The sequence below is a fragment of the Ranitomeya imitator genome, chromosome 1 (assembly GCF_032444005.1).
Source record: "Ranitomeya imitator isolate aRanImi1 chromosome 1, aRanImi1.pri, whole genome shotgun sequence".
NCBI lineage: Eukaryota > Metazoa > Chordata > Amphibia > Anura > Dendrobatidae > Ranitomeya > Ranitomeya imitator.
In genome coordinates this window covers 838470206-838498002 of record NC_091282.1, presented here as the reverse complement: position 1 = coordinate 838498002, position 27797 = coordinate 838470206, and the positions used below count along the sequence as shown (strand labels likewise).

Below are 27797 nucleotides of genomic sequence, written 5' to 3'. Positions count from 1 at the left end.
TGAATAATAAAATCTGAAATACCCTGTACCCTAGCAGCAAGCTGATCCACCCGAGAAACTAACTCCTGAACATTCATGTTAATAGTAGGTTCCGTAGCCACCCAGAGATTAAGAGGGAAGAGAACACAGAATAGACTGGAGAGAAAAAAACGGATCAAGAGCTTCCTTCCCTTCTTCTGAGATGCATTTAACTCATTGTTGGCCAGTTGTACTGTTATGATCTGGTGGCCTAGGAGCAGCATGAGACGTACTTTGGAGAAGGTGGTACCTTTACTGACTGCAAACCCTGAACTAGCAGCGCAACTAGAAGTAGCCGTGGGGGGTACCTAACACTCCCTAGACCCCTCGACACCGCCTAAGAACTAACTACCCCTAAAGACAGAAACGGGAAAACTATCTTGCCTCAGAGAAAATCCCCAAAGGATAGACAGCCGCCCACAAATATTGACTGTGAAAGGAGAGGGAAATGACATACGCAGAAATGAAATCAGAATTTAGCATAGGAGGCCATACTAGCTAAAAAGGAAGAATAGGACAGAGTACTATGCGGTCAGTATAAAAACACTAGAAAATATCCACCACAGAAAATACAAAACACCACATCTGACTAAAGACATGGAGGGTATATCTGCATCTCCAGAGACACAGCTAGGCTGCAAAAAATCCTTCACAGACAAAGCTGGACAAAACAAAACAAGAAAATGCACAGACTATAAGGTCCACAGCAGGTGGACAGCAAAAACAAGGCCAGAACTTATCTTTGAAGAAATAAACAGCAGACAAGGAGAGACCAAGAATGGATGTGAATCCTCCAAAAACAATGGACAACTGGCACTGACAAAGGATAAAGCAGGACTTAAATAGCCCAGCCCAAATTACAAAAAATGGATACACCTGATAAATGCTGCGATCCAACTACCGCAGCACTACCACTCATAACCACCTGGAGGGAGCCCAAGAGCAGAATTCACAACAGTGGACCATACAGGAACCACAGTACTGATGAGAATTAGTCAGTATCACAAAAAATATGTTTGACATCCAGGTATCTTATAGATGACATTGTCTCTGGAGTTCTCTTTTTTTTTTCTTCATCTTGTCCAGACACCAAGATGACTTTTCTCATCCACAACCCGTCTCTGTAGACTTCCATCTTCTCCGGTCTTGTGCAGCACACCCCCACACGATAACCTTAAAAATAGCAGTGTCATTATAATGCTCTTGAATAAAAAATATCTGCCCTACGCTGAGCCTCTGAATAAATGATTGCCCCTATATTCCCTGTTTACTCCGCACACTGTCCCTCTTATGGCACATGCCCTCCACACACTACCTTTTTTTTACTGTCCCCTCCTGGCTGTGCCCTTACAATGTCCCCCATGATACCCCCCACATTACTCAACCTCTATTCTGTTCCCACTCACACTTTTCTCCCCTCCCATACTGTCTCCTCACACTATTCCCCCTCTCTCCTCATACTATTTCCTCTTGCATCTCGCCTGCTAACCATACTCTCTCCTCACATATTTACCCCCTCGCTCTCCATACTGCCTCATCACAGATCCCCTACACTCATACTGTGTCTGCACCCATCCCTCACTCACCATACTGTCCGCAACCATCCCCTACCACTTTCCCCATTATGTGTCTGCATATATTCTCCCCTTGTTCCTCATACTGTGTCCCACCTCTTACATTCCCATCACCACCTTGCTCTTCATATTGTGTCCTAAAATTTCTCTTGCTTCCCCTCCCCATATTGTGTCTGGGACCATCTCTTCCTCATTTCCTAAACTGTGTCTTGAAATCATATTTCTTCTTCCCCTAAAACTGTGTCTTCAAATACAATTTCTTTTCTCCCCCTGAAATTCTGTCCTCAAATGCTATTTCTTCTCCCTCCCCAAACTGTGTTTTTAGTTGCCATTTCTCCCCCAAATTGTGTCCTTAAATGCAATTTCTTTCCCCTAAAACTGTGTACTTTAATATTATTTGCTCCGCCACAAGCTGTCATCAAATGCTACCTCTTCATCCCCTAACTGTGCCCTCAAATGCAATTTTTTCTCTACCTTCCCAGCTATTTGAGTCCTCAAATGTTATTTTCTCCCCAAACTGTGTCCTCAAATGCTATTTCTTCTCCCCCCCCCCCCCAATTGTATTATCAAATTTCTTCCCCACCCAATAATGTCCTCAAATGCTATCTGTTCTCCTCCCCCAAAACTGTGTATTTTTAGGCTGGGAAGAACCAAATTACCATGAACCTTCCCAACCTGATAATATACCTTCGCAGCTGTCTGCTTTACCATGGCTGGTTATCAAAAAATAGGGAGGATCTCACATTGTGTTTCAATCATTTATTTATTTATTAGTTTAATAAATAAAATATGCTGCATCCAGAATGCTAGAATTACTGATCATGGGCACACAGCCTAATACTCTGATAACATTAGTATGCATAAATTAGATATTTACTAAACATACATTCCCACTTATAAAAATGCAAAATTAGCATGCCGAGTACAGTAGTACTCCATTGCTTTAAAACACATACCCAAGAAAATATCAATTGCAATATCCAATTTGAGTTTTCAATTTCAATAACTAAATATAAAGTGCAGTATTTTACAATCTCTCATAGCATCTCTCAAGTGCTGTATTTTACAATCTCTCTATCATATTTAGTTATTGAATTGAAATACTGCAGCTCAAATTGGATATTGCAATTGATATTTTCTTGGGCATGTGTTTTAAAGCAGTGGAGTAAGCACTCAGCATGCCAATGCTGTACTCGGCATGCTACTTTTGCATATTTATTAGTGGAAACATATGTTTAGTAACATACATAGTAACATAGTAACATAGTTAGTAAGGCCGAAAAAAGACATTTGTCCATCCAGTTCAGCCTATATTCCATCATAATAAATCCCCAGATCTACGTCCTTCTACAGAACCTAATAATTGTATGATACAATATTGTTCTGCTCCAGGAAGACATCCAGGCCTCTCTTGAACCCCTCGACTGAGTTCGCCATCACCACCTCCTCAGGCAAGCAATTCCAGATTCTCACTGCCCTAACAGTAAAGAATCCTCTTCTATGTTGGTGGAAAAACCTTCTCTCCTCCAGACGCAAAGAATGCCCCCTTGTGCCCGTCACCTTCCTTGGTATAAACAGATCCTCAGCGAGATATTTGTATTGTCCCCTTATATACTTATACATGGTTATTAGATCGCCCCTCAGTCGTCTTTTTTCTAGACTAAATAATCCTAATTTCGCTAATCTATCTGGGTATTGTAGTTCTCCCATCCCCTTTATTAATTTTGTTGCCCTCCTTTGTACTCTCTCTAGTTCCATTATATCCTTCCTGAGCACCGGTGCCCAAAACTGGACACAGTACTCCATGTGCGGTCTAACTAGGGATTTGTACAGAGGCAGTATAATGCTCTCATCATGTGTATCCAGACCTCTTTTAATGCACCCCATGATCCTGTTTGCCTTGGCAGCTGCTGCCTGGCACTGGCTGCTCCAGGTAAGTTTATCATTAACTAGGATCCCCAAGTCCTTCTCCCTGTCAGATTTACCCAGTGGTTTCCCGTTCAGTGTGTAATGGTGATATTGATTCCCTCTTCCCATGTGTATAACCTTACATTTATCATTGTTAAACCTCATCTGCCACCTTTCAGCCCAAGTTTCCAACTTATCCAGATCCATCTGTAGCAGAATACTATCTTCTCTTGTATTAACTGCTTTACATAGTTTTGTATCATCTGCAAATATCGATATTTTACTGTGTAAACCTTCTACCAGATCATTAATGAATATGTTGAAGAGAACAGGTCCCAATACTGACCCCTGCGGTACCCCACTGGTCACAGCGACCCAGTTAGAGACTATACCATTTATAACCACCCTCTGCTTTCTATCACTAAGCCAGTTACTAACCCATTTACACACATTTTCCCCCAGACCAAGCATTCTCATTTTGTGTACCAACCTCTTGTGCGGCACGGTATCAAACGCTTTGGAAAAATCGAGATATACCACGTCCAATGACTCACCGTGGTCCAGTCTATAGCTTACCTCTTCATAAAAACTGATTAGATTGGTTTGACAGGAGCGATTTCTCATAAACCCATGCTGATATGGAGTTAAACAGTTATTCTCATTGAGATAATCCAGAATAACATCCCTCAGAAACCCTTCAAATATTTTACCAACAATAGAGGTTAGACTTACTGGCCTATAATTTCCAGGTTCACTTTTAGAGCCCTTTTTGAATATTGGCACCACATTTGCTATGCGCCAGTCCTGCGGAACAGACCCTGTCGCTATAGAGTCACTAAAAATAAGAAATAATGGTTTATCTATTACATTACTTAGTTCTCTTAGTACTCGTGGGTGTATGCCATCCGGACCCGGAGATTTATCTATTTTAATCTTATTTAGCCGGTTTCGCACCTCTTCTTGGGTTAGATTGGTGACCCTTAATATAGGGTTTTCATTGTTTCTTGGGATTTCACCTAGCATTTCATTTTTCACCGTGAATACCGTGGAGAAGAAGGTGTTTAATATGTTAGCTTTTTCCTCGTCATCTACAACCATTCTTTCCTCACTATTTTTTAAGGGGCCTACATTTTCAGTTTTTATTCTTTTACTATTGATATAGTTGAAGAACAGTTTGGGATTAGTTTTACTCTCCTTAGCAATGTGCTTCTCTGTTTCCTTTTTGGCAGCTTTAATTAGTTTTTTAGATAAAGTATTTTTCTCCCTATAGTTTTTTAGAGCTTCAATGGTGCCATCCTGCTTTAGTAGTGCAAATGCTTTCTTTTTACTGTTAATTGCCTGTCTTAGTAGATATAGTATATCTTAGTAGATATATAATTTATGCATACTAGTGATCACCATAAAGATTAGTGTGACAAACTATATATATTTTTATCTTTTTGTTTGGCCTATTTCTTGGATTTGACACACAGAATCCTAAAGGTACCGTCACACTCAGCGACGCTGCAGCGATATAGACAACGAGCCGATCGCTGCAGCGTCACTGTTTAGGTCGCTGTAGAGACGTCAAACACAGCAACTCCAGAACGATGCAGGAGCGATCCAGTGACGCAACGGCGACTCACTTATCGTTCTCGCTGGTTGTTAGCTCCATGTTAAAACATTGCTGGCATCGTTACTTTTGCTGTCAAACACAATGATACACGTCAACCTGACGACCAAATAAAGTTCTGGACTTCTAGCTCCGACCAGCGATATCATAGCGGGATCCAGATCGCTGCTGCGTGTCAAACACAACGAGATCGCTATCCAGGACGCTGCAACGTCACAGATCGTTGTCGTTCTCGTTGTAAAGTTTCTGAGTGTGACGGTACCTTTAGTTTGCCTGCTGCTTTGTTTCCTTGGTTTGTGCTTTTCCTTTATCACTGAGGGCACTAGTGTTATTCTTTCATCTTATTGACTCAGATAACATTGTTCCCAGCAGGGACCTGGGAGTCAGAGATGCATTCAGGCATCTTCTCCATGGTTTTCCCATCCCATTCGAGAACTATTTCCATCCATTTCAGCGATTTTCCTGCTTCCCAGCACTCTTGTTAGGATTTTCAGGAAAAATGCTTGAGTTTCACATTTAGAATTGAGAGTCCTCAGTGGTTGATACCTTTTAATGACTAACTGAAAAGATGGTAACAAATTGCAAGCTTTCGAGACTACTCAGGTCTCTTCATCAGGCATAGACTAATAGAAATTCTGAAGAATCACACAATTATACACAACAGCACAGAAAAAGGCATTTCACATTGACTTTGATTATACTTGGTACTTGAGTTGAGCCTGTCCGATTGTCTGACCTGTTCAATTCGAGTACCCAGCACTCGAGCCTTTCAGTGCTCGATCATCACTACAAGCTGTCCAAAAATTATTTTTTTATTAAGAGAACAGAAATAGGTTATTTTTTATAAGTGAAGAAGTAATGGCTTTAAAAAAAAAAAGTATGAAAAATATCCATTTTTTGGGATGAGCAACAGGATAGCTGTTCTCAAAACAGATAAATATTTACAAAGGGTTTATATAAAGCTGTCCAAAAACTATTCCTTTTTTAAAGAATTAAGAACAGGCTAGCTATTTTCAAAGTAAAGAAGTAATTATCAACAAGCCATACAAAAACATAGCCCTATTTTGGAGCTATTTGGGAACAAGTTTGTATATACTCTCAAGAGTACACTTCTCAGGAACAGTACAGTGTAAATATAAAACACAGTAGACAAGTGCAGGAGATATGTGTTGGTGTTTAGTGGCAATGGCATCGTTAGAAGTCGAATGGTGACAAAATATTAAGGGTCAGCCAAGGAAATATCTTGCAGTGTAGGGCCAGCAATAGTAGCCCCAATAAGAGATGTGTTGCTTCTGTAGATGGTCAGTGGCAGTGACAGCAGTAGAAGCCACATGTTATAATGAAGACAATATATAGGGCACAAAAGGAAATGTCTGTCAGTGTAGCGCAGCCTTGGCAGCATTAGTATTACAGTGCAATGAGGAGATGATCAGCCAAGTGTGGGCCACCAGCTTTGGCGACAGCTGAGCTGTGTAGAAGACAAACAACAGATAGTCACACAGTAAAATGGTGCAGCTAATCTAACCATTGGCATAGGCTTAGGTAAATTAACGTTGGCAATGATTCCTGCCTGATTAATTGTAACCAATGGGTGCTAATAAGAAGGAGGAGGAACAGGAGCTGGTTGCCTGCACTAGAGATGGTAGTACCTACACAACCTTCATCTTGTCTGTTCAGCGCGGATGGCCTGAAGATGAGGAGGACAACATGGACAGTCCCCCTCTTGGTGGGGACAGGCTGTTGGCATTCTGGCACACATGGCTAAATTTATGTTCTGCTGCCTTTCCCGTGACCCTTGTGTTGTACGCATTTTGGCCAACACTAATTACTGTTTGTCAGCCTTCTACCTTCTAGACCCACATTACAAGGAGAACATCTCTCCTTCCCATGGTGGAGAGGTCTAATAAAATGCTGTAGTACCAGAAGGCTTGAAAAAATCCTATCTGACAATGCTGGCGGCAGAGGTCACAGTTCCTCGGACAACCAAGGAATGGAGAATATGGAGATGCACACCAGAGGCAGCAGAGGCAGGGGAACACTGTCAAAGGTCTGGGACAGTTTTCTCAGACCTTCCCATCGCCCAGGCCTGATGCACGGGATACTCTGACAAGGAGAGAAAAGTTTTGGAAGATGTTGAAGGAGTATCTTGCGGTCGTACAAGCATCATCAGTGATTTCTCTGTGCCTTACAACTATTGATTATCCAAGCTAGATATGTGGCATGAACTGTCTCTCTACATCTTGGAGGTCCTGGACTGCCACTAGTGTTTTGTCAGAGCGGATTTTTAGTGCCTCCAGGGGTATTATACCCAATAGACACATCCATCTATCAACTGAAAATTCTGACAGGCTGATTCTTATCAAAATGAACAAGGCCTGGATTGGGCTAGACTTCTGTACACCACTGGTTGACAGCAGCGGAACATAAACTCAAATCCAGTTTTGTTTTTTTTCTGGTCTATTCCAATGTACCCCTTCCCACCTAAACATGGGTATTCGCTTCAGGATTTAGTCTTTTTTGTGTCCACCATGATATCAACAGGGTGATCATGCTACCCTCGCTATAAATTTTTTAAAGGTGCTTATGATGTCCGCAGTGACAATTTTTAGAGGCCTACCTCGAACAATGTTTTATATATATACAGTGGGGCAAAAAAGTATTTAGTCAGTCAGCAATAGTGCAAGTTCCACCACTTAAAAAGATGAGAGGCGTCTGTAATTTACATCATAGGTAGACCTCAACTATGGAAGACAAACTGAGAAAAAAAAATCCAGAAAATCACATTGTCTGTTTTTTTATCATTTTATTTGCATATTATGGTGGAAAATAAGTATTTGGTCAGAAACAAACAATCAAGATTTCTGGCTCTCACAGACCTGTAACTTCTTCTTTAAGAGTCTCCTCTTTCCTCCACTCATTACCTGTAGTAATGGCACCTGTTTAAACTTGTTATCAGTATAAAAAGACACCTGTGCACACCCTCAAACAGTCTGACTCCAAACTCCACTATGGTGAAGACCAAAGAGCTGTCAAAGGACACCAGAAACAAAATTGTAGCCCTGCACCAGACTGGGAAGACTGAATCTGCAATAGCCAACCAGCTTGGAGTGAAGAAATCAACAGTGGGAGCAATAATTAGAAAATGGAAGACATACAAGACCATTGATAATCTCCCTCGATCTGGGGCTCCACGCAAAATCCCACCCCGTGGGGTCAGAATGATCACAAGAACGGTGAGCAAAAATCCCAGAACCACGCGGGGGGACCTAGTGAATGAACTGCAGAGAGCTGGGACCAATGTAACAAGGCCTACCATAAGTAACACACTACGCCACCATGGACTCAGATCCTGCAGTGCCAGACGTGTCCCACTGCTTAAGCCAGTACATGTCCGGGCCGGTCTGAAGTTTGCTAGAGAGCATTTGGATGATCCAGAGGAGTTTTGGGAGAATGTCCTATGGTCTGATGAAACCAAACTGGAACTGTTTGGTAGAAACACAACTTGTCGTGTTTGGAGGAAAAGGAATACTGAGTTGCATCCATCAAACACCATACCTACTGTAAAGCATGGTGGTGGAAACATCATGCTTTGGGGTTGTTTCTCTGCAAACGGGCCAGGACGACTGATCCGGGTACATGAAAGAATGAATGGGGCCATGTATCGTGAGATTTTGAGTGCAAACCTCCTTCCATCAGCAAGGGCATTGAAGATGAAACGTGGCTGGGTCTTTCAACATGACAATGATCCAAAGCACACCGCCAGGGCAACGAAGGAGTGGCTTCGTAAGAAGCATTTCAAGGTCCTGGAGTGGCCTAGCCAGTCTCCAGATCTCAACCCTATAGAAAACCTTTGGAGGGAGTTGAAAGTCCGTGTTGCCAAGCGAAAAGCCAAAAACATCACTGCTCTAGAGGAGATCTGCATGGAGGAATGGGCCAACATACCAACAACAGTGTGTGGCAACCTTGTGAAGACTTACAGAAAACGTTTGACCTCTGTCATTGCCAACAAAGGATATATTACAAAGTATTGAGATGAAATTTTGTTTCTGACCAAATACTTATTTTCCATCATAATATGCAAATAAAATGATAAAAAAACAGACAATGTGATTTTCTGGATTTTTTTTTCTCAGTTTGTCTCCCATAGTTGAGGTCTACCTATGATGTAAATTACAAACACCTCTCATCTTTTTAAGTGGTGGAACTTGCACTATTGCTGACTGACTAAATACTTTTTTGACCCACTGTATGTATAGTCCCCTGGGGTGAGTGCATGGACATTACCAGTCTAGGATACCCACTCCTTAAAGGGAACCTGTCACCATGAATAACGCTGTTAATCTGCAGATATGCGGTTAATCTACAAGTTAATAGCGTTATGATGCTGTCCGGTGCCTGCAAGCAGCCAAATACAGTGGGGAGAAAATGATCTTTATTCTCCCTGCCAGCATTCGGTATTCAGTCATTGGGGCGAGGGCTGCGCTGGTTTGGTCACCACTCTGAGTATAAAGAGTGGTGCTGTAATTGCGCCCTCTGTCAGTCAGGGCTGGGGATACTCTATATACTTAGAGCGATAACTCAATCAGCACCGCCCCCACCTCCATGACTGAATACCAAATGCTGGTGGGGAGAATAAGGATAATTTTCTTCCAGCGGCATTTGGCTGTGTGCACGTGCTGGACAGCCTAATAACGCTGTTAACCTTCAGATTAACCCCATATGTGCAGGTTAACAGCATTATTCCTGATGACAGGTTCCCTTTAATAATGGGAAAAAATATTTTATGAGGCCCTCCAGTACATCTTTTTAAAGAGGTATTGGAGTGCCTACTTTTAATACTTTTAATTTTTGGCATCCCTTGCACTTAGTGTATACATTTTACCAGTGTAGGAGACCCACTCCTTAGTAATGGGAAAAATGCTTTTCTATGGATTCACCTTCTAGTTGAGGGAAGCATTTTTTAAACCAAAAGAGCTGATGGGTTCTATTAGCATATGATCTAGTGCCTTGTTTTCGGCTGTCACGTGGTCGTCACATAGGAAGTTCTCAGGATTTCACAGCCAGAACAAGAGAGTTTGTACAGTAAGTACAGAAGATCCTAGTATAGTCCATATCAGGCTGAGTAGATGTGAAACGCTCCACTATATTCCCCAGTAGGGTTGATGAAATAGTCCTTTAGGCTGCCAGTGTTACTTGCATTCCCCCAGACTTTGTGGCTACCATGTACAAGAAAAAATCTTTTCGGGACCAGGTTCAAATCCCTTCTATATTCTACAATATTATCTCTCTTATCTGCAATTTGTCTACATTGAGGTGTTGCAGTAGGTATAGCATTTGACAGGCATCTAGTCAGGGATTATTGTCTTATAATTTCTAAACCTTGCTGCTGTTGCTTTTTTCCATGGACTCATTGACCGATTCAAGTTTCTTATGGTAATCTGTACTCTGAAATTCATCCAAGCTGCCAGTGTTACTTGCGTTCCTCCAGACTTTGTTGCTGCCATATACAAGAAAAAATATTTTCAGGGCCAGTTAAAATCCCTTCTATATGCTACAGTAATACTGCTCTTATCTGCAATTCATCTACGGTGAGGTGTGGCAGTAAGACTTTTTAATGGCACCATTGATTTTACCATACCTTGTTCTGGAAAAAATCCAAATGCGGTGAAATTGCAAAAAAAATGCAATTCATAATTGTTTTTTGGATATTTTTTATCATGTTCACTAAATACTAAAATTGACCTGCCAATATGATTTTCCAGGTCATTACAAGTTCATAGACACCAAACATGTCTAGGTTCTTTTTTATCTAAGTGATGAAAAAAAATTCCAAACTTTGCTAAAAAAAATTGCGCAATTTTCCGATACCCGTAGTGTCTCCATTTTTCATGATCTGGGGTTAGGTGAGGGCTTATTTTTTGCGTGCCGAGCTGACGTTTTTAATTTTATCACTTTTGTGCAGACATGTTCTTTTGATCGCCCGTTATTGCATTTTAATGCAATGTCGTGGTGACTAATAAAGTGTAATTCTGGCGTTTTGATTTTTTTTCTCACTACACCATTTAGCGATCAGGTTAGTCATTTTTTTTCTTGAGAGATCGGGCGATTATGAACTCGGCGATACCAAATATGTGTATGTTTGATTTTATTTTTATTGTTTTATTTTGAATGGGGTGATGGGGTGAAAGGGGGGTGATTTGAACTTTTATGTTTTTTTAGTTTTTTAAACACTTTTTTTACTTTTGGCATTCTTCAATAGTCTCCATGGGAGGCTAGAAGCTGCCATAACTCGATCGCCTCTGCTACATAGAGGCGATGCTCAGATCCCTCCTATGTAGTAAGTAGAATTGCTGCATTGTTTTGAGCGCCGACCACAGGGTGGCGCTCATAGCAATCTGGCATCAACAACCATAGAGGTCTCAAGGAGACCTCTGGTTGTCATGCCGATGCACTGCTGACCCCGTCACGTGATCCGATGGCCAGAAGCGTGCGTTAAATGCCGCTGTCAGAGTTTGACAGCGGCATTTAACTAGTTACTAGGCTCGGGCGGATCATGATTCTGCCCGTGCCTATTGTGGGCACATGTCAGCTGTTGAAACCAGCTGACATGTTGCGGCTTTGAGGTGGGCTCACCGCCGGAGCCCACCTCAAAGCGGGGCTTCTGACGTCGGACGTACTATCCCGTCTGACATCAGAAAGGGGTTAAAATGCTTAAATTACATTTCCTGTTGAAAATTTAATTCACCATTGAAAGCAATTCCAACGTGCAAAAACGCAGCAAAAACACTGCATGTGAACATAGCCCAAGGTGGGGAGGAGCAAGTTTTTTTTACCTTATTTATTTTGACGTATATACAAGTCATTATCCTGGAAGGAATGTTTTAAGTGGGGTTTTGTATATTTTACTGTCAGTCCGTTAAAGTGGCGTAAAACTCTGACAACAGTGTTCTCAGCACATACCTGGGATACAGAGATGCTTCCAGGGGTCTTCCCCACGCTGTTCCAACGCCATTTCAGCACTCTTTCCATCATTTTCAGCAATTTTTAGACCTCTGGGGGGAGGTCGGAGCTGCAAAAATTCTTGAGTTTCCCATCGACTTCCATTACACTCGTTACTCGGGTCGAGCTCCCGAGCATAACGATTTTCTCAACTCGAGTAGCAAGTACCCAAGAGTTTTAGTGCGCGCTCATCACTAGTAATTACTCTCAAAATACGTGAATTTAAAAAAAGGAAAAAGAGAAGAAGCCGTACTGGTGGAAAGAAGGAGCTTTGCTGGAGGTCAATTATATTGACATTTACATGAAAAAAATACAGAATTTAGGATCAAAATGTAGTGCTTCTCAGGCTGCCGTCACACTAGCAGTATTTGGTCAGTATTTTACCTCAGTATTTATAAGCCAAAACCAGGAGTGGGTGATAAATACAGAAGTGATGCATATGTTTCTATTATACTTTTACTCTATTTGTTCCACTCCTGGTTTTGGCTTACACATACTGAGGTAAAATACTGACCAAATACTGATAGTGTGACGGCAGCCTTATAGTGACGAATCACAGCATTGCCGATGGGTGATCTTCTGCACGTGTCCGGGGCGGAAAAAGGCGGAAATGCTCTAATACGTTGATAAGAAACATATGCAAATGATATCCTTGCCTCATCACAGCCTCCAACCAGAGCTAGAAAACCTACATTAACATGCCCACCACGTTCAGACTTTATTTGCATTTATTAAGATTTCTGTGGAATAACCACTTTACACAAAATATAACAACTAAAGTACGGTATTTAACAGCAGAATAATTAAGTACCTGTTAGTTCTACAAGTAAACAAACGCTAGAAACATTGATATGCAGCGAGAATTCTTACAGAAACTGAAATACTTTGAAGGCAGAATAATAAACAGCGATCACAGCCAGCTTTGCATTTAATGACTTAGAAGAAAGAGATGTCAAAAACGACAAGGTTCTTTTCTACCGTTTTTGAAAAATTAAATGGGAATCAAAAGAATTTCACCAGCTACTGAGTTTTCGGAGCAGAAATTCAAAGTTTTTATGTTTTTTTTTGAGTAATGGAGAAGGATTTGGAAGGTTTCTGCTCAGCTTACGCTTAATTTCCGCTCGGAAAATTCAGTGCGCAGTGAGCACATAGAACATAGAATCGGAGTGCACACTCAAAGTGGAGTTTGGAGATTTGTCGGGGGATTTGGAGAATTTCCGCTCAGTTTCTGTATAAAAACTAGTTGAAATACTCTGTATGCACAGAGCCCAAATCCTCCTCAAGACTTGGAGGTTCTGCCCAGTTTCTCCTTGAAAACGCTGCAAAAAAACTCCATGCGCACATACCAAAATCTGTTGTTTTTTTTTTTCTTTTTCAAACTGAATTTCTGTTCATTTGAGATTTCTCAGAACGACAAAACATGCCTCATAAGGGATTCAGTAGACAGTTAAAGGCGTTTTCCATTTTCAGAAAACCTTTGTCTCCAAGTGCAGAGGCAGATGTTTTATCAGCAGGAGATTATCATTAGATGACTACTAAATCTGCTGCCATGTATTTCTTCATGTTTATGAGCTTTGTATAACCCCCGATTTACCATTGATTGTCAGCTCTCTACTTATACACCCAAAGCTGCCAATCTGGGCTTAGCACTTATTAGAACCGGTAGATCTGTAGCAGATAAAACCATGATGTTATCAAAACTGCAGCAAGCAGCTTACTAAGTGACATAGCACTGGAATCAGGGTCTCTGCCCACACATCATGCTGTTCTCAAATGGGGTAGCTAAAATCTGGAGCTAGATTTTCTTTCATTTGAAAGATAGTAATGTCTGAAAAGAATGCTACAAAAGCATAATTTTTCCTAAGGGTATGTAAAACTGTTCAATATTTTCTGTTGAAACTACTGGAGTGTTAGCAAGAAAAACACTGCATAAGATATGTGCACTTTTACAGTGTTTTTTTGGGGTGCATTTTTTAGCCCATTCATTTAAATAGGTGAAAAACACTGAAAGAACTGACATGCTGCAGATATGAAACTGTTTTGAATCTGGAAGGAACACATAAGCAGAAAATGTATGAGATTTCAGAAATATCATTCACTTAACAGTAAGAGGCTGCTTCTTTTCACGGAAAAAAAAACGCAGCAAAAACTGAATGTGTGAACATATCTTAAAGGGAACCTGTCACCCCGTTTTTCAGATTGAGCTATAAATACTGTTAAATAGGGCCTGCGCTGTGCGTTACTATAGTGTATGTAGTGTACCCTGATTCCCCACCCATGCTGAGAAATACATTACCAAAGTCGCCATTTTCGCCTGTCAATCAGGCTGGTCAGGTCAGGTGGGCGTGGTGACATCGCTCTTTTCTTCCCCAGCTTTCCGTTGGTGGCGTAGTGGTGTGCGCATGTCGCAGTGACGAATCCACTGCGCGCACGTGAAGAAACAGCGCGCGATCTGCGCTATTATCCCTTTCATCGGTGGGGGGGCCATCTTCCTGGGGCCGCGCGTGCGCAGATGGAGTGCTCTGCTGCACGGGGCTTCAGGAAAATGGCCGCGGGATGCCGCGCGTGCGCAGAAGAGATCGCGGTGGCCATTTTCCCAAAGCCGAGATGCTTTGGGAAAATGTGCGCACAGTGGATTCGTCACTGCGACATGCGCACACCACTACGCCACCAACGGAAAGCTGGGGAAGAAAAGAGCGATGTCACCACGCCCACCTGACCTGACCAGCCTGATTGACAGGTGAAAACGGTGACTTTGGTAATGTATTTCTCAGCATAGGTGGGGAATCGGGGTACACTACATACACTATTGTAACGCACAGCGCAGGCCCTATTTAACAGTATTTATATCTCAATCTGAAAAAACGGGGTGACAGGTTCCCTTTAAACCATTTAGGATGGTAAAAAATACAATCAGAATGAAAAATTACCTTATTTAGACTTCGAGCTGCGCTATCTTTTCCACCTGGAGTCAGATTTCTTAGCTGTACGTCTAATAAGTCCACCAGTTGATCCATGGCACGGACAGAATAGGTAATATCTCCAGCATTCAAACGACTTCTTGTGTGCTCTGAAAGCTCTCTTGCAATGTTTGCTGCTGTTTCTTGTGACTTCAGCTGAAATAATATTTTCAATAAATTAATAAATGATACGAAAAGTTCAGTATTTCTTACAGGTGCTGTCTCATGGTCAATATTCAGGAGCGCACTGTTTTCCTGCCTTCCTGCTATCCGATGGTGGAGAGAGGGGGACGGTGTGCTCCTGATTGATTGATATTTTGAACCCCTTGAATTGTTGAGCCACTGGCCCGAATTGTGAGCTCTCTGATGCTGCGAGCAAAGGCAACCTTTCCTCTGTAGCATCGGAGGAGCACAGTGGCACGGAAGGTGGTTATTTTGCCAGTGGTTACAAGCTCTATACAAAAAAAAGCTTGTTAGCACTGCACTCGTCGCCAAGAGAACCGGACACCACTGATAAAGTGCTGAGCTGGCTGGTAACCTAGGCAACCAACAGTAAACAATACAAATTTACAAGCATGTTGCAATTAATAGTGAATACTACAAATACATCTACGGAACAACTCCTGAAGTTCACTCGTATCAATGAAATAGGGGAAACACTGTATTGAGAGACCTTCTCTATGTGTGATATTTTCCATGTTCTTCCCACTCCAATCTGACAAAGTTCCCTAAGGCACCATATTTTTGACCAAATATGTCTTTTAATACTATATTACATAGAGGTCCATACAAGTGCCATGCAAGAAATTTAGTATTTTCTGCTTTAAAACTTTTGTCATTTCTATAAGGGAGAAAACGGTGATAGTACTGAGGGTTTTATACAGATGTATATATAAATATGTGATTTTTAGTCTCCACTGATTTAAATTGGCATCAATAGGACATTATGGACCAAGTCGAGATATTTATGGTTTTACTGAAACCCTATGCCGTAAAACACCTACTGTGTTTTACTACTGATGTATCCTGGCTCTATACCACTTGGAATTAAATCAGAATTGTAAGACAATCATGGGCAGAGTTTCTATCATTTATCCCACGGCAGTAGAACGTTTTTGACAACATTACCATTCCATGTCCTTTCCACATCAGCAGTCATCTCCAGCAGACCCTAATTTTGATTATTTATTTATTTATTAAGTGTAGATGGAAAAATGCTGCAAAGTAAGAATGCTTTAAAAAATAGAAGTGTTAATAGTTTATTTGGCAATTAATACATGCAAAGGGAATGAACAAAAGATAAATCTAAATCAAATCAATATTTTGCTTGACATGCATGATGTATAATTATCTGCCTTTATTTCTCAGCATTGAGGACACCATTAGTTTGCCCAAATTCCCAATTTCGTTTGCTGAAATTCAGCCCTAAACTTGTAAAGAACCTCCACGATGCTTCCTTGATGCCTGCAGCCACTCTTTATTGCTATGCAGTAGAGATGGGCAGACCCTGGATGTATGGGTCATTCGGGTTCGGCCGAACAGTTAACACAACTTCAGGTTTGCGTACCACAACATAACCCGGACCTGAACACGGACCAGTGAATGGGGGGCCTAAACATCCAGTGTTTGCTACCCTGACAGCATGGGAACGGCCTCTCTCTGACCGGTGGTAATGATTTTACCACCAATCAGAAACCGTGTTTGCCACGCTGTCATGCACATGAGAGCGTGACAAACACCCGGTGTTCGGGGGCCGAATCTGAACAGTAACACAGACTTCCTGGAGAAGTCCGTGTTCGGTGTCCATGCCCGAACTGTTCAGGTTCGCCCATCTCTACTCTTCAGCCATTTGGGAAACAAACTGCCTTCTGTTACAGCCATATATTTTACAATTTGACTTATCAGGCCAGAGCACCTGCTGTTTCTCTGCCCCCAGTTAATATTCTTACATGCTTTGTTGAGTCACTTGGTGTTTCTTCCATGTGGCTTTTGGCTGCAATTCTACCATTAAGACTTCTGGCCAGACTTCTTAAAACAGTAGATGGGTGTAGCTGGGTACCACTGGTTGCTGCCATTTCTAATCTGATGGCACTGCTGAACATTTTCTAATTTTGAAGGCAAGTAAGCATGATGTGCCTTTTATCTGCTGCACTAAGTTTCCATGGGTCTAAGATCTTCAACACAATTCATTTCTAGGTGTCCTCAATGCTGAGAAATACAGGCAGATACTTATTTATCATGCAATATCATAAAGGAGGCGTCTTATTGGCTCAGAATTTTTTCAGCAGCTGGACAACGACTGCAAATATAAAGCCAATATCAATAAAAATTATCCTCAGCACAAAAAACAAGGAGTCCTGGAATTGATGATATGGCCCTCTCAGAGCCCCGATCTCCACATTATCGAGTGTCTTTGGGATTACATGAAGAGACAGAAGGGTTTGCACAAGCCAACATCCACCGAAAATCCATGGTTAGTTCTCCAATATTGTTGGAACAACCTTCCGGTCAAGTTCCTTCAAAAACTGTGTGTAAGTGTATTTAGAAGAATTGATGCTTTTAGTTTGTTTTGAAGGCAAAGTGTGGTCACACCAAATATTGATTTGATTTAGATTTCTCTTTTATTCATTAATTTTGTATTTTGTTAATTGATAAAAAGTAAACTATTAACACTGCTAGTATGGAATGCATTCTTATGTTGCAGCACTTTTTCCACACCAGTATAAAGCTTTTGCACCGTACTGTTGTTTCAATGTCCTGTATTGAAAGCAATTATAAATTGTATATTTGTACTATGAGTAGTAAATACTTTATGAATACTGTAAATGTGTACAAATTTTTGTATTAATGCAAAAAGATATCACTTCTCCAAAAAGCCCTTGAAACGAATAAACACAGAACTATAGATGGAATTCAGTTGGGGACATAATTCAATTGGGGACATTTTCCTCTCCAGATGCATCTTAGTTTAATTAACAAAGAAGATACAACAATTGTGATACAAAAGCTGTGCATCTAAAAAGCTAATGCAATAATTCACAAATAATGAGGTTTTATGAACTAAGTAGTACCATATGAAAAGGAAATATAAGTTCTTCATATAAAGAAATGGCCGGAGCAAGGCCGCCCAACCCCCTCACCCAAGGCCTGAGAGGAGGCCAACATGACAGTGGGTTGGAGGTGGGTATTTAGGGTAATTAGGGGGAGGGATTAGGGACGGGGGTATTATGGGGCTAGTTGGGGGTGGGGCCTGTCAGTTCCCGCTCTCTGAGCCCCGAAGCATCAGCACTTACCATGTCGGCTGTGGACAGAGTCTTGGAGAGCCTCAGGGCTGCGGCTGCTTCTCACCCTGATGGCTGGCTGGAGGCGCAAGTGTCAGGGATCCTCGGTGGGGGCACGGTGGCAGCAGCAGCTTCACCGTCGGAGCGGCGTGACCGGCGATGCAGGCCCCCAGAAAGGCTGTCACCCAATATGGCTCCCAGGGCCCCCCGCAGGCGCAGGAGCCCCTCTAGGGACCCTCCAGGCTGGGCGCTGGTGAGTAGCAGGGCCAGCAGGCCCCGGCCTGGGAGGAATCCTACTGCCGGGCGGGCCCCGTCGGCGACTGCTAGGCCTCAGTCACATGGCAGAAGGGGGGCGGAGCCGGCGCAAGGCCCAGCAGTGCGGGAGGCCGCAGTGGTTGTGAAAGCATCAAACTGAGTGGCCATCATACTGTGTGAGGGTTGTGAAGGAAATTATACTGTTTGGGAGTATCATACCGAGTGATGGCTGTAGGAGCATCATACTGAGTGGGGACATCATACTGAGGGGCAATCATACCATATAAGGGGCTGTGGTGACAATGATACTGTGTGGGGATATCATGCCGAGTCATGGCTGTGGGAGCATCATACAGTGTAGGGAACTGTGCGAACCATAATATAATGTGTTCAGGGGGGCTTTGGGAGCAACATACTGAGGGGCTGTGGGAGGATCAAACTGAGGGGCCATCATACTGTGTGGAGGCCTGTGGGGTTAATGATAGTATATGGAGTTATCACACTGAGTGATGGCTGTGGGCCCATCATGCTGACAGGTGTTGGGTATTATACTGTGTTTTTGGGGATGGAGGCATTTTTGAGACCATCAAACTCTATATGGCTATGAAAGAGGTTTAATTAATGAGAACAATAAGGAGCTTAACTAGAGGCATAATTACTATGTATCTGAGGCAATACATGTTTATAAAGGTTGGAAGATAGGACCCCACCTACTCTGTCAAATTATTATTTTTGAAAGGTAGGAGCTAGTTAAAACTTTTGCTTGCAGGTCCCCATGAATTTTATGTATGCCACTGTGATGATCTGCAACTCACCCAACATTTGTTGCTGATATCTACTGGCATTGGCAGGTGGGGGAAGCCTTCAGCTCATGAGTGCCCAAAATAGGTACGCACACTCACTGGAGGGACTTAGGACAAGAAGTATTTTCGGTGCAGAAGATTAATTATTGCTCCATTACAAATATCTGACTGAAAAAAAGTGTTCACCTTTTGTGCAATATGACTGATCCATGGAGATGAGCAGTTGCTTAGGTCAGGTCCTAGTGGATTCCATACTCCATCTGGAGCAATGCAAGTATATGTTGCAACGCCTAAACCAGAAACATACAAGTATGGTAAAAACAGCTGCAGACAGACACATTACAAATGGTGAATCAAAAGATTAATAAAGAAATCACATAATAAGCAAAGTCATGTCCTTCATTCACAAGGTATCTGATAATGATTGATACATTTTGTATCTGTTGGACTCATGAGAAGCCCAAATGTGCAGTTACAATATGAAGTGTGATTTTGGCTACAGGCAGATGACGTATTTTCTATTCAAGTGTTGACAGCATTCGGACTAATGTTATTCAATCGGAACCTTCAGATGCCCTTTTTATTATGAATATAATATCTACGTGTCAAAAAAATAGTCTTCAAAGCTTTTCGCATGGCAATCACCTATTCAAGTCTATGGGTGTGCAAAGAAAAAAATCGGATTCTATACAGATCAAACATATAGCATTCAATTGTTATCTTTTATTTGGAATTTATCTTGTAAATAATAATAACTTGTGATGTATAAAAACAGATGCCATTTGGGCTGCAAGATAAATGAGAAAAATGTATTTTTTTCTTAAGGAAAATGAAAAAGATTATTTATATGCTTGTATGAACTTAGCCTTTGAGTGATCACTACTAATTGGAGGTAATGACTACTTCAAATGCAATATAATCAAATAGCTGAATCTGTAAATGTATACCCGCATGTGGTACCAGTAACAAACTTCTTTTAAGTGTAAAAAATACAGATAATAAATGTTATGTCTTTACTAAAAAGCAGATGTAAAAAAAACACATAAAATGTTCTTGCAATATCAAGTGCAAACAAGATAAAATCAAACTAAGGTCCAATGATGAGTATTTGATGTTGCAGATTTTCTGCACCTATCAGGCATTTGCAACAGACCGCACTCGAACCAATATTATTCTATTGGCGCATGCACATGTCCGAAAATCACTGCAAATCAGTGAGTCTGTGGAAACCATCGAACTGCACATATATGATCCATCTGAGTGCAGTCCGTTTTCCGTGGACTGACAGAATGGAGAATATAGAGAAATTTTCTGAGAAAGCTACGCAAAACGCGCGTCAAGGTGTTACCGGGGACATTAACTTCATGGTAATATTGTTCACTATGCTAATGGTCATTGCCTACTCTAATTGTGATACAGTAATCTAGGTGGATTGTGCTCCTGTATTCCTCATGCCATTCCATTATAACTGCGCTCTGCAAACACCCCAATAACAAGACGATTATTTATTGTTACAAAATGTTATGCAACTGGTCGCATTATATGGAATCCATGTGGATCCGACAGGTAATGTGGTATATCTGATCTAGTGTTTAACATTGAGAGATACCATTTATAGCAATGTCAATATAATCTTTTCTCTTTATTCCACAGGCACATAGCACTTTATTGAGAAAGATCATTTAGCAATGAACTTTAATTGTACATACTACATATCATCTAGATTTCATATGGGAAACTGAGTCTGGTACACTCATTTTTTGGTGTATGTGTTTTGTCTCTGGTATTGCACTCTGGATCTCACCTTTCATGTAATAATGTTTTTCATTTTGTTTTCTGTAATGCAATAAATAATTAGGTGTTTTGATACATTATGAGGAGTTACTTCTATTTATTGGATTATTTAACCATATCTACCCTGTAAACTTTTCCACTTTCCACCAAGTTCAATGTATTTTATTGGAATTGTATTTGATATACCTACACAAAGTAGCAACTAGTTGCGAAGTGTAAAGGTGTAATTATACATAATTATTTTAAAAACATAAAGCTGAAAGTTGTGACATGCATTTGTATTTAGCCCCCTGTAGTGTGATGATAACTGTAAATTAAATCCTGAGTTACTAATTGCCTCCAGAAGTCACATAATTTGTAAATTGAGTCCACCTGTTGGGGATGATCTTCAGCAGGGACAGAGAGTTGATGGTAATATGGATAGGGCTAAATACAGTACAATGCTGGAGGAAAACCTGCTAGATGCTGCAAAAGACGTGAGACTGGGGCTTAGGTTCACTTTCCAGCAGGACCATGACCCTAAACATACTGCCAGATCTACAAAGGAATGGTTTAGAGCAAAACATATGTGTGTGTGAATGGCCCAGTCACAGTTCAGACCAAAATTCTATTGAGAATCAGTGGCAAGACTTGAAAATTGCTGCTCACAGAAGCTCTCCATCCAATCTCCCTGAGCTAGAGCTAGTATGTAAAGAAGAATGGTCAAAAATGTCAGCCGCTAGATGTGAAAATCTGGTAGAGAAAGATGGTCTTTTTGACTTAAGGGGGCTAACTAAAAATGCATTTCACAATTTTCAGGTTTATATTTTTTAACCCCTTACCGGCATCGGACGTACTATACCGTCCGATGCCGGCTCCCCTGCTTTGATGCAGGGCTCCGCAGTGAGCCCGCACCAAAGCCGGGACATGTCAGCTGTTTTGAACAGCTGACATGTGCCCGTAATAGGCGCGGGCAGAATCGCGATCTGCCCGCACCTATTAACTAGTTAAATGCCGCTGTCAAACGCAGACAGCGGCATTTAACTACCGCTTCCGGCCGGGCGGCCGGAAATGACGTCATCGCCGACCCCCGTCACATGATCGGGGGTCGGCGATGCTTGTATATTGTAACCATAGAGGTCCTTGAGACCTCTATGGTTACTGATTGCCCGTCGCTGTGAGCGCCACCCTGTGGTCGGCGCTCACAGCACACGTGCAATTCTGCTACATAGCAGCGATCAGCAGATCGCTGCTATGTAGCAGAGGCGATCGAGTTGTGCCTGCTTCTAGCCTCTCATGGAGGCTATTGAAGCATGGCAAAAGTTAAAAAAAAAAGTTTAAAAAAATGTGAAAAAAATAAAAAAAACATAAAAGTTTAAATCACCCCCCTTTCGCCCCAATCAAAATAAATCAATAAAAAAAATATCAAATCTACGCATATTTGGTATCGCCGCGCTCAGAATCGCCCGATCTATCAAATAAAAAAAAGTATTAACCTGATCGCTAAACAGCGTAGCGGGAAAAAAACTCGAAACGCCAGAATTACGTTTTTTTGGTCGCCGCGTCATTGCATTAAAATGCAATAACGGGCGATCAAAAGAACGTATCTGCACCGAAATGCTATCATTAAAAACGTCATCTCGGCACGCAAAAAATACGCCCTCAACCGACACCAGATGATGAAAAATGGAGACGCTACGAGTATCGGAAAATGGCGCAATTTTTTTTTTTTTTTTTTTTTTTTAGCAAAGTTTGGAATTTTTTTTCACCACTTAGATAAAAAAATAACCTAGTCATGTTTGGTGTCTATGAACTCGTAATGACCTGGAGAATCATAATGGCAGGTCAGTTTTAGCATTTAGTGAACCTAGCAAAAACATAAAACCAATGTGGGATTGCACTTTTTTTGCAATTTCACCGCACTTGGAATTTTTTTCCCGTTTTCTAGTACACGACATGCTAAAACCAATGATGTCGTTCAAAAGTACAACTCGTCCCGCAAAAAATAAGCCCTCACATGGTCATATTGATGGAAAAATAAAAAAGTTATGGCTCTGGGAAGGAGGGGAGCGAAAAACGAACAAGGAAAAATGAAAAATCCCCCGGTCATGAAGGGGTTAAATAATTTAAAAAAATGCATAATTTCTTTCATCTTTCCCAAATACCGTATATACTCGAGTATAAGCCGAGATTTTCAACCCATTTTTTTGGGCTGAAATTCCCCCTCTCGGCTTATACTCGTGTCATACCCAGGGGTCGGCAGGGGAGGGGGAGCGGGGGCTGTGTAATTATACTTACCTGCTCCCGGCGCGGTCCCTGCACATCCCTGCTTCTTCCAGCGCTGCATCTTCTTCCTGTATTGAGCGGTCACATGGTACCGCTCATATACAGTAATGAATATGCAGCTCCACCCCCCATAGAGGTGGAGCCGCATATTCATTACTGTATATGAGCGGTGACGCTGCCCGCTCAATACAGGAAGAAGATGCAGCGCCGGGGAAGAAGCAGGGACGCAGCGCCAGGACCAGGTATATGGGGAGGGTGAGCGCTTCACTGCGCTGCGCGATAGTCACCTGCTCCTCGGTCCGGGTGTCGCTCTGTCTTCAGCAGTGACGCTCAGGTGAGAGGGCGCGGTGACGTAGTCAGTGCGCGCCCTCTGCTGAACGTCAGTGCCGAAGATGGAGCTGCACGAGGAGCAGGTGACAGTGCCGGGGTCCTGAGCGAAGAGAGGTGAGTATGTGATTTTTTTTTATGGCAGCCACAGCATATGGGGCAAGTGACTGTGCAGAGCATCTTATGGGGCCATAACACTTGTGCAGCATTATATGGGGCAGTGACTGTATGGGGCATCTTATGGGGCCATAACACTTGTGCAGCACTATATGGGGCAAGTGACTGTGCAGAGCATCTTATGGGGCCATAACACTTGTGCAGCATTATATGGGGCAAGTGGCTGTGCGGAGCATCTGTATGGGGCCATAACACTTGTGCAGCACTATATGGGGCAAGTGACTGTGCAGAGCATCTTATGGGGCCATAACACTTGTGCAGCACTATATGGGGCAAGTGACTGTGCAGAGCATCTTATGGGGCCATAACACTTGTGCAGCACTATATGGGGCAAGTATCTGTGCAGAGCATCTTATGGGGCCATACTTGTGCAGCATTATAAGGGGCAAGTAGCTGTGCGGAGCATCTGTATGGGGCCATAACACTTGTGCAGCATTATATGGGGCAAGTGGCTGTGCAGAGCATCTGTATGGGGCCATAACACTTGTGCAGCATTATATGGGGCAAGTAGCTGTGCGGAGCATCTTATGGGGCCATAACACTTGTGCAGCACTATATGGGGCAAGTAGCTGTGCAGAGCATCTTATGGGGCCATACTTGTGCAGCATTATAAGGGGCAAGTGGCTATGCGGAGCATCTTATGGGGCCATAACACTTGTGCAGCACTATATGGGGCAAGTAGCTGTGCAGAGCATCTTATGGGGCCATACTTGTGCAGCATTATAAGGGGCAAGTGGCTATGCGGAGCATCTGTATGGGGCCATAACACTTGTGCAGCATTATATGGGGCAAGTAGCTGTGCGGAGCATCTTATGGGGCCATAACACTTGTGCAGCATTATATGGGGCAAGTAGCTGTGCGGAGCATCTTATGGGGCCATAACACTTGTGCAGCATTATATGGGGCAAGTAGCTGTGCAGAGCATCTTATGGGGCCATAACACTTGTGCAGCACTATATGGGGCAAGTGGCTGTGCGGAGCATCTGTATGGGGCCATAACGCTTGTGCAGCACTATATGGGGCAAGTGGCTGTACGGAGCACTATAATGGGGCCATAACACTTGTGCAGCATTATATGGGGCAAGTGGCTGTGCGGAGCATCTGTATGGGGCCATAACACTTGTGCAGCATTATATGGGGCAAGTAGCTGTGCGGAGCATCTTATGGGGCCATAACACTTGTGCAGCATTATATGGGGCAAGTAGCTGTGCAGAGCATCTTATGGGGCCATAACACTTGTGCAGCATTATAAGGGGCAAGTGGCTGTGCGGAGCATCTGTATGGGGCCATAACGCTTGTGCAGCACTATATGGGGCAAGTGGCTGTACGGAGCACTATAATGGGGCCATAACACTTGTGCAGCATTATATGGGGCAAGTGGCTGTGCGGAGCATCTGTATGGGGCCATAACACTTGTGCAGCACTATATGGGGCAAGTGACTGTGCAGAGCATCTTATGGGGCCATAACACTTGTGCAGCATTATATGGGGCAAGTGGCTGTGCGGAGCATCTGTATGGGGCCATAACACTTGTGCAGCACTATATGGGGCAAGTGACTGTGCAGAGCATCTTATGGGGCCATAACACTTGTACAGCACTATATGGGGCAAGTAGCTGTGCAGAGCATTTTATGGGGCCATACTTGTGCAGCATTATAAGGGGCAAGTGGCTATGCGGAGCATCTGTATGGGGCCATAACACTTGTGCAGCATTATATGGGGCAAGTAGCTGTGCGGAGCATCTTATGGGGCCATAACACTTGTGCAGCATTATATGGGGCAAGTAGCTGTGCAGAGCATCTTATGGGGCCTGTTATGACCTGGTGGTCAGGACAATAATGGACCTGGTGGTTAAGAGCACACAGAATGACCTGATAGTTACTGATAATAAGGACGAGCTCTGGGACGTGGGAACTCTGCTGACCGCAATCCCTAAACCTATCAAACACACTAGAAATAGCCGTGGATTGCGCCTAACGCTCCCTATGCAACTCGGCACAGCCTAAGAAACTAGCTAGCCCTGAAGATAGAAAAATAAAGCCTACCTTGCCTCAGAGAAATTCCCCAAAGGAAAAGGCAGCCCCCCACATATAATGACTGTGAGTAAAGATGAAAATACAAACACAGAGATGAAATAGATTTAGCAAAGTGAGGCCCGACTTACTGAACAGACCAAAGATAGGAAAGGTTACTTTGCGGTCAGCACAAAAACCTACAAAAAGACCACGCAGAGGGCGCAAAAAGACACTCCGCACCGACTCACGGTGCGGAGGCACTCCCTCTGCGTCCCAGAGCTTCCAGCAAGCAAGACAACAAATTAAATAGCAAGCTGGACAGAAAAATAGCAAACCAAAGAAATACAAGCTGGAACTTAGCCTCTGATGGGAAGACAGGTCACAAGAACGATCCAGGAGTGAACTAGACCAATACTGGAACATTGACAGGTGGCATGGAGCAAAGATCTAAGTGGAGTTAAATAGAGCAGCAGCTAACGAATTAACCTCGTCACCTGTGAAACTCAGAAACACCCACCAGAGGAAGTCCATGGACAGAACCAGCTGAAGTACCATTCATGACCACAGGAGGGAGCCCGACAACAGAATTCACAACAGGGGCCATACTTGTGCAGCATTATAAGGGGCAAGTGGCTGTGCGGAGCATCTGTATGGGGCCATAACGCTTGTGCAGCACTATATGGGGCAAGTGGCTGTACGGAGCACTATAATGGGGCCATAACACTTGTGCAGCATTATATGGGGCAAGTGGCTGTGCGGAGCATCTTATTGGGCCATAACACTTGTGCAGCATTATATGGGGCACGTGGCTGTGCGGAGCATCTGTATGGGGCCATAACGCTTGTGCAGCACTATATGGGGCAAGTGGCTATACGGAGCACTATAATGGGGCCATAACACTTGTGCAGCAGTATATGGGGCAAGTGGCTGTGCGGAGCATCTTATGGGGCCATAACACTTGTGCAGCACTATATTGGGCAAATATCTTTATGGAGCATCTTATGAGGCCCTTATTACCCTTTATGCAGCATTATATGGGACATATTTTAATATGGAGCATCTAATGGGGCCCATCAAACTTTATGGAGCATTGTATGGGGCTCCTGATTCAAGATGGATATTCAAAAACACTTAACCTTCTGATGTCTCAATTAATTTTACTTTTATTGGTATCTATGTTTACTTTTGAAATTTACCGGTAGCTGCTGCATTTTCCACCCTAGGCTTATACTCGAGTCATTAAGTTTTCCCAGTTTTTTGTGGCAAAATTAGGGGGGTCGGCTTATACTCGGGTCGGCTTATACTCGAGTATATACGGTACTTGCTCGATTCTGTTGGCATATCACATAAAATCCCAATAAAATACATTTAAGTTTGTGAGTGTAATGTGAAAAAATGTGTAAAAGTTAATGGAGCATGAATACATTTTCAAGGCACTATGCATGAACAAACGCAGTCTTGTCTCTCTCATTTAGCACCCAAAATTAACAATTAAGGATGAACCACTACTAATCTGCCAGTGGTTTGTGCTTGCCCCATGCTAAAATCTGCCAACCAGCCCCGGCTTACAAACATATAAAGTGCAGTGAAATGTCTCCCAAAGACCACCATATAAGTTCTTTAAGAAAAACACTTCTTCAGAAGATCATTTTCAGTGCAATTTTGGTTTGTTCTCTTAAAGAGATGTGGCATTGGCTGTTGTGCTGACGTCATATTGACTTTGTGGCATCCAATCAGTTAGCTTAGTAGCTCTGGAATTGTAGATGGGACACCCCGCTCAGTGCAGCTGAGCTTATTGATTGGTTGCCA

At 42.6% G+C, this 27797-nt stretch overlaps 1 protein-coding gene across 20 annotated transcripts in view; it reads right to left on the bottom strand.

Moving 5' to 3' along the window:
* ADGRL3 (adhesion G protein-coupled receptor L3) overlaps positions 1-27797 on the bottom strand; it is a 1214649-nt gene that overhangs the window by 586255 nt on the left and 600597 nt on the right. For all 20 annotated transcript variants that reach the window (XM_069740657.1, XM_069740660.1, XM_069740665.1 and 17 more), the window contains 2 exons: positions 19597-19700; positions 15042-15227 (listed from right to left, as the gene is read on the bottom strand). In XM_069740657.1, coding sequence (XP_069596758.1) covers positions 15042-15227; positions 19597-19700 — 290 coding nt within the window. The remainder of the gene's footprint in view (positions 1-15041; positions 15228-19596; positions 19701-27797) is intronic.